This window comes from Centropristis striata, chromosome 14 (genome assembly GCF_030273125.1).
Source record: "Centropristis striata isolate RG_2023a ecotype Rhode Island chromosome 14, C.striata_1.0, whole genome shotgun sequence".
Lineage (NCBI taxonomy): Eukaryota > Metazoa > Chordata > Actinopteri > Perciformes > Serranidae > Centropristis > Centropristis striata.
Window position 1 is genome coordinate 17,596,389 of NC_081530.1, and position 8,445 is coordinate 17,604,833.

At 38.7% G+C, this 8,445-nt stretch overlaps 1 protein-coding gene across 1 annotated transcript; it reads left to right on the forward strand.

Moving 5' to 3' along the window:
• The first annotated feature begins 37 nt into the window (after positions 1-37).
• On the forward strand, positions 38-8,192 carry LOC131984334 (elongation factor 1-alpha-like). Its single transcript, XM_059349193.1, has 8 exons — positions 38-112; positions 1,106-1,258; positions 3,492-3,671; positions 4,268-4,564; positions 4,641-4,791; positions 6,101-6,357; positions 7,062-7,296; positions 7,997-8,192. The coding sequence occupies exons 2-8, from the start codon at positions 1,115-1,117 to the stop codon at positions 8,116-8,118; spliced, it is 1,386 nt and encodes a 461-aa protein (XP_059205176.1). The 5' UTR covers positions 38-112; positions 1,106-1,114; the 3' UTR covers positions 8,119-8,192.
• The last annotated feature ends 253 nt before the right edge of the window (positions 8,193-8,445 follow it).

Here is an 8,445-nt window from a genome sequence, read left to right on the forward strand (position 1 = left end):
TGAGGCGTTGTCCTTAATTCTGTCTTTTTGCGGCAGCAGCTGTAAGGGAAGGTGCAGGTAGATCAAGCAGGAGCGACAGTCGGTCACAACCTCCATTTAGCTTCACAACCAGGTGAGTTAAAGAGCAGTTAAAGCTTAAACTTTGTTTTATTATAGAACACTTTGGTTGTTTATGAGGAATCAAAACTCCTTATATCACAAAAAAACAGTAGAAACTTCATACTGGCATACTGATCTAATGGTTTGGATATCATAGTGGTGAAACATCAGCTTTTCTTTCTAATAGTATGCGAAGCATTCTTGAGGTTTCTGATTATAGGGTGAACTAGTTTCAAGTTTTCTGTCATGATTTCTAATACTTTACATTTATATTACAGCTAATTTATCTTTTTCTGATTTTACAAAACGTATAATTAGACTAAAAAACATGATTCTTTGTTATAGATTTTTTTTTTAAATCCCAACTATAGATAAGTACATACAATTTGTTCCACCTGGAACATTATGCAATAGCCCAGGGCCATGCTGAACTACTTCATTTTTCTCTTGCCCATTAATCTCTATACTTGTACTCCTAAAGTTTAAGTTGTAATCAAGTATTTTTTTCGAGTTTTGTACTTTTATGTATGTTAGAGTATATAGTTACTTTTTTTTGACTGATTAGTTATGATGCCACGTGGTTAACTGCCGGCTAGCTAACTTCAGCTGGCTAACTTCAGCTAGCTAAATTCAGTTGACATCAACTGACAGATTTTAAATAACCGTTGGCAGCCATTGAGGTCAAAATGATAAAGCTAACTTTAGTATAGTAAATAAATTACTTCAAGCTAATTATATTACAAACATACCAAAAAATTTTACTAAAAAGGGGATCAGCATGATGCAGGTATATTTATTTAATGGCGGCCAAGCCGAGTTCACCTTCATTTTCTTGCCAAATTTAAACCTGTAATGTTTTTTTTCATTGTCAACATAATAAACCACCATGTCTTCAATCGGCTTTTCGACAGTCCCGCAGTGTGCTCATGCCATTGTTTTATACTAATTTAAACCCGAGATATTTCATTTTAATTTCATAATTTACACCCATATTGTTTGTAACCAGTAATTAGAAATGGGAAAGGAAAAGATCCACATCAACATCGTGGTCATTGGCCATGTCGACTCCGGCAAGTCCACCTCCACCGGCCACCTGATCTACAAGTGCGGAGGGATCGACAAGAGAACCATCGAGAAGTTTGAGAAGGAAGCTGCTGAGGTTGGTTTTTGGAGACAATAAAGCCTTATAATATATTAAGTTATTCCAAATTTCACACTATGTAAAACACAATGAGGCCACTGTGGTACAAGTCATACAGGTTTGGGGAACGGGTGTGAAACCATAGGGTGTAACTGCTTCCTTATTTTTGTTAGTCACAACCGCCATCTACTGTTGAAAAATGTGCACTACATTTAACAAGGTTCAACTTGGTATCAAATTGAACTTTATTCTTAAAAATCCGTTTATTTTTTTCTATTATTCATTCATTGACGCATTTGTTATTTATTTATTCATTTTTGATTGGATTTTTCCCCCAAGTGTATATAAATGACAGTTGGGACAGCCAGATATGGCCCAAAAAATAATATAAGATTAATATAACTAGAAAATTTCCTCTGGTGAAATTCTGAAAGGCCCACTGGGGCTACTGCCGGTATGGCAGAGGTAGACAGGCTGGAATTTCTGGCCTCGAACAGAAAGCATTTTTGGCAAAACCATAATACCTATCATTGATCTGACTTCACTTTGAGCGTCCTGAGTTCTTCCTGAACGTCTACATATGGGGTTTTTTTCCAGAAAAATGAAAAAATAGCTTTGTTAGAGCGATCTAAAAAAACTGTTCCATCTTTCTTTTTTTCCGAAATCTTCCTGCGTTTTTAATATGGGACCCAATGAGGCTGTTGGCGGTGTTGGTGGCGCATCTTTGCGTCATACGCCCAAACTATAACTCTGACAGCTTTACCAGACGATTGTGAGTGAGAAGACAAATTTTCCTACATTTCTATGTATAAATTATTTCTGTAGAGTGGATTTTGCGGCCTGGAGCGCAGTTTTCAAATTTATTTTTTGACAATTTTTTCTCTCCCTCTACACTCTGGCGATGATGTCACACACCGTGACATGAACATTCCGTGCAATACACACCCATTATAGTCTCAGAATTTCTCCAAAAATGATCATGGTCATTGAACAGGGATTGATAAAAAACTATATGACCTATCGAAACGTGGATTAATACACCGATACACAAGACTTGTGTCTACTGTTTAAAGTTTAAATGGAGTCTCTAGGTGAAATTATGCCGGAGAAGTAGACGTTTAAAAAAAGGCCCTAATTACATGATATATGCTATATAACTACACACCCAATTAAGGATTTTAATTTTTTTTTTTCTTCTTAAAAACAAGTAAGTAATTTTTTCAAATTTTTTTGTTCCATCAACTTGTATTTAAATTAAATATAATTAATAAAGGTATATTATTAAATATGATAATTAAATAAATGTTATTTGCATGCTCGATTAAAAAGAACATATACATGAGGTTCTTCTATCGTCTTTTTTTCACAGAAAAAAGCAATTTCTATTTTTTTAAATTAATAAGTATTAAAAAATAATTATAAATACTATTAATGAAAAAAACCTAAGAATAAATGAACTCCAATAATATAAATTGATGGTAAGAAAAAAAATACACTATTCTTTCTTTAAAATGTAACCACACAGTTACTTTTCAAACTTTTTTTATGTGTAAATTGTAGTATATATAATCACTAAATTTACAATTCATTCATTTTTTTAGTTACATGGTAATCATACTGAAAATTCTATTAAAATTTGCATAACCAAATTAATATATGACCTTTAACTATATATAACCAAAATATTATTACCCTATAATCTTACTTTAATAATACTAAGTAATGATAGAAGGCTCACAAGAACTGTATTCTATTTTATTCTACATAAATGACTAGTTGCTGTTGGATAGTTGTATTTTTATTAAGTATTATAATAAACTCTAAAATAAATACATTTAGAAAACACAAAAGGCCACCTTGCTACATGAAACACTGGACAAAATGATCCAGCTCACTTTAGTAGAGTAAACTAGAAAATTTGCTCTGGGGAAATTCTGAAAGGGCCACGGGGGCTACTGCCGGTGTATGTACACTATGATGAGATTCTTCTTATTTCAAACAATTAATACAACAAGCATTCCTTTTCAAGTATTTATATAACCTATGCCCTTTAACCTCAAAATGTGTGTGTGTGTGTGAAGCATGTGTATTTGGAGGAGTGCCCCGTGGCCCTAATAAATTACTTCAAGCTAATTATATTACAAACATACATACAAAACATGTTACTAAAAAGGTGATCAGCATGATGCAAGTGTTTTTATTTTTAAAATGACCTCCGCCAAACTTGTTTGTATTGTTTTAATTGCAATAGATGGGCAAAGGCTCCTTCAAGTACGCCTGGGTGCTGGACAAACTGAAGGCCGAGCGTGAGCGTGGTATCACCATCGACATCGCTCTGTGGAAGTTTGAGACCACCAAGTTCTATGTGACCATCATCGATGCCCCTGGACACAGAGACTTTATCAAGAACATGATCACTGGTACCTCCCAGGTAAAGACACACTTTCTAACCTGCTCTTTATTGGCCTTTCACATTCAGGGTTGTACATTATACCACAAGTTATGATTAAGTTTTTAGTTGAAGCTCTTATTAGGGTCGGGTACAGAGGATGCAGTGATTGTATCTGCTCTCTTTACAGGCAGTATTTCAGAGTGTTTGTAGTTCCAGAGAATCAGATTATTATATTATTTTAAGTTGAAGTAAACATCCCTGGCATGTAAAATCAATTCCAAGATATAGCCTTATTATCCCACTATACTGTCACCTTTGAAAATTCTCCAAAGTAGGCTTGGGTGGTATTAATTTTTTCATACTGTCATACTTTTCTGAGATGTCACAGGTGAATTCAGTATATGTCAGTATTGTTTCTCAGCTAAGATGCCTGCTGTCTCGAGGCTGGCCCCTGGGGGCGGCTTGTTTTGCATTACATATAAAAAAAAGCATGGCGACTAGTTTAAATAGACTGAATGAGCAGTGTCTTTATTTTTGACGGTATCGAAAATCATACTGTCAGGCCTTCTAAATAGTGGGGTATATAGACAAACTGCCCAAGCATTGATAAATATAAAAAATATCTTCCTGTTCAGGCTGACTGCGGCGTGCTGATCGTCGCGGCTAGTACTGGTGAGTTCGAGGCTGGTATCTCCAAGAACGGCCAGACCCGTGAGCACGCCCTGCTGGCCTACACCCTTGGAGTAAAGCAGCTCATCATTGGAGTCAACAAGATGGACAACACTGAACCCCCTTACAGTCAGGAGCGTTTCGAGGAAATCCAAAAGGAAGTGAGCGCCTACATCAAGAAGATCGGCTTCAACGCCAAAGCTGTTCCCATTGTCCCCATCTCTGGATGGCACGGAGACAACATGCTGGAGGCCAGTGTCAAGGTAAGGGAATTTTCCACTTGTTTTAACCCGATTATTGAAAACATGGGCCAATTTCTATCTCTGATTCGGTCTTCAGATGCCCTGGTTCAAGGGCTGGGAGATTGAGCGTAAGGAGGGTAAAGCCAGCGGAACCACCCTGCTGGAGGCTCTTGATGCCATCCTGCCCCCTGCCCGCCCCACCGACAGGCCCCTCCGTCTGCCCCTGCAGGACGTCTACAAAATTGGTGGTAAGTAGTGTCAGGTGCTGTAACCTCACCTCACATTACAGCACAACACCTCATATTATTTCACATGACATTTTGAGTTATAAAATAATCAAACCAAGTGGCACAATAAGCACTGAAGGTTCACCAAAAACACAGTAAAATGCAGTGTTTCCCAGAGACTGCTTCAGTCTGGTGCATCGGCCACAAAAAAAAATACAAATTCAAAGTTGAAGTTGAAAGCTTTAAAGTTTCTTGAAATATTTAATGCTATCAATTACTTAACTAATATTTATCTGTTACTGCAGAATCAGAATAGTTTTTATTGCCAAGTAGGTTTTCACATTCAAGGAATTTGTTGTGGTATATTGGTATTAGTATTAAAATATAGATATCCAAGTGCTTCTGCACTGTCGGCCACTTTTGAGTCTCCCGTGTTTGACCTGTTGCGTATGTGACGTCATGGTCGAAACTGTCGCAAAGTGATTACACGACGGTTGAAAACCTCCGGAGTCTCGTAAATCCCTCTGGGGGCTATCTTGTAATGGAGACACGCAGAGTGAGCAGACTTTTGAAAGGGTGTGGCCTGAGACTTTCCCGGTGGCCACTTTTCCCCCTAGTGGAAAGAAACATGGCTAAAGTCCTCTATTCACCTCAGGCGAAGTGTTAACTGCATGCTTCACAACAACGTTGTGTAAAACTGCAGTGAAAAAAAAAACTAGGAAGGGTGCTTTCTGGCACAGGAAAGGTTTAATGGGAAAAAGGAATTAATGTCGTTTAGTAGTCAAAATGTATTCAGTGTTTTGGTAGAATATGACTTAGAAGTGAGATGGTTCACTGACGGCTCGGGTCCTGTTTCTGTGTCAACGTGGGTTCAGTTACTGCCAGAGTTATCATAGTAAATATTGGACTCATTTTTCACAGGACACGTCTTCTGAACATTCAGACACAAAAATGGCCTTTTTATGACGGACAAAGCAGGAGAAAATTAACTTTGTTTGAGCCCTTTCTCCGTCTCACTCTTGCAAGATCTTGCAACAGATATCCTAACCGTTACCCAAAGTCTCACAAGACTGCATCAAAACCATTTACAAATGTCTGTATATGAATGTTAGCATTGTAAATATCCACTGTTAGCAAATTATTTACAAAAACTAAAATTCAATATAATAAATACATATTAAGTTGGTGGTGTACATGATTTCATTGCATTGGCGAAGCTTGTAAAGCCCCATCTTCTGTTTATCCAGTATCTTTGATTTGCACCTCATACAGCCCTATTTCAAAAGATTCGGACTATCTACTAGAAACTTGCTTCCTCCTGCTGTCTCAGGTATTGGAACTGTACCTGTTGGACGTGTTGAGACCGGTATCCTGAAGCCCGGCATGATCGTCACCTTCGCTCCCAACATCCTGACCACTGAGGTGAAGTCTGTGGAGATGCACCACGAGGCTCTGCCTGAAGCTCTCCCCGGTGACAACGTCGGCTTCAACATAAAGAACGTGTCCGTCAAGGAGATCCGCCGTGGACACGTGGCCGGCAACAGCAAGAACGACCCACCAAAGGGTGCTCAGGACTTCAACGCCCAGGTGAGTCTGAGCAAATGGGAATAAGTAAATATGAGGAACTGGGCTTGGATTTTTAAAAGTAACAGTCTTTTGATTTGTGTTTTAAAAAACCCAACATGTAGTGAACATAGAGATGCAGAAACCATGATAAAACATCATCAAAACCTTTCTTTAAATGCCATCAACCATTACGATGCCCATATTCTCTGCCGACCTCACCTAATTGTACTGTCCTGTTCTGTTCTACTAAAATGTTGTCCAGTTTGCCGTCGACCTGATTCCATGTGAATGCAGCATTATCTGTACAGCAGTTCCCAGCTTTAGTTCTCAGCTATAACTTAAACACCTGCTCTCTCATCAACCAGCTGGATGATTCTGGCTCCAAATGATAACTTTGTGTGACTCATGGTAACCAGTGTCAGATGACAGCGCCCCCATCCGTGATATTTGGCTTCACTTTTTTACATTAGGAGGAAGTGGAGATGCTCACAAGAGCTGAATTGCTAATCGCGATGTAAATATTCAACATCAGTAATAATCTCAAAAAAGTACTTTATAATAATAATTAATTGATTAATTGATTGATTGATTAATTATTTTTTTGTGACTATAGTGATTCCATTTCAGGCAAACATGGACATCTGCAGACTTCTGCTGGCCACTAGCAGGAGCTGCAGTGGACTCTCATCAACCTTTCTGAATGCACTTAACATTTATTGTTTCAGGTCATCATCCTGAACCACCCAGGTGAGATCCATGCAGGTTACGCCCCCGTGCTCGATTGCCACACCGCTCACATTGCCTGTAAGTTCAGCGAGCTCATCGAGAAGGTCGACCGTCGTTCTGGCAAGAAGCTTGAGGACGCCCCCAAGATGGTCAAGTCTGGAGACGCCGCCATCATCAAACTGATTCCAAACAAGCCCATGGTTGTGGAGGCCTTCTCCGAATGTCCTCCACTGGGTGAGTAAACATTTTTTTTTTTCCTCATTTAACTGATTTTGGAGGCTGCAGTGGTTAGCATTTAGCCTCACAGCAAGAAGGTTGTGGGTTATAACAAGTTATACAAACACAAAATCCAGTTTCTACAATGGTTTTTAAATACACACGTTCCATTTTTTATATTCAGTCACATCATGCATTGTTCAATCTCTTGAGCAACCAATCTGTACCCCTCTTTCACAGTCCAACTATCCACATTTAAACTCACGCCCTTGTCACCCTATATTGGTACCCACATCTATCCATCCCCACATCCACACCTCACTTCAATCTATAGGACAGCAGCCTCAATAAACTGTGTGTTTGTGAAACCCAAAAGAAAGAGAAAGAGAAAAAAGGGAAAAGAAAAAGCCCAATAAACTTGGACGAAACTTTGACGAAACTTGAACTTCTACGTCACCTGAGATTGAAACTCCTTTCTTCTCTTACACTTCAGCTGACAGTTGGACTGCCTTCAGTGCTCACATGCCCACTGACATTTCAATTGCTTTCAGTTTCAGTTGCAATGTACTTAGACATTGGCTGACTGCTGCTAAGCTGCTTACTTTTTAGCTTTTGCCTTTGTTTAAATTAGGCTTTCAATGAGGGAAAATTCCTTGAACATAAAAACAGGTGATATGTCAGTGGCATCTTTTGAGCCTGTTTCATCTCCTCCTCTCAGGTCGTTTTGCTGTGCGCGACATGAGGCAGACCGTGGCCGTCGGTGTCATCAAGTCCGTGACTAAATCTGATGTTACTGGAAAGACGACCAAAGCTGCACAGAAGGCGACTGCGAAGAAATGAATTCTCCTGCAGGACGTCCAACAAAAAGTCAAGCCTCGGCAGCCACCCCCTCTTCATCCCAAAGCCGTCTTCTGGTTTGTGATGATTAAAAGCCATCGGAAAAGTTTCCGCCGGAAAGGAAGGCTTCTGACTTTTAGGGAAAACTATTATAAGAATTAGGTTAAAAGCAAATTAATAAAAATCTGAAACATGCCAAATGAAGGTGTTTCTTTTCTTGTTTCACAACTTTAACTTTTTTTTGTTCACTGTTAATGACAATACAAACATTAAATACTTAAACTGACAACCTTTTAAATACCAAACCTGATAATAACCATAATAAATATG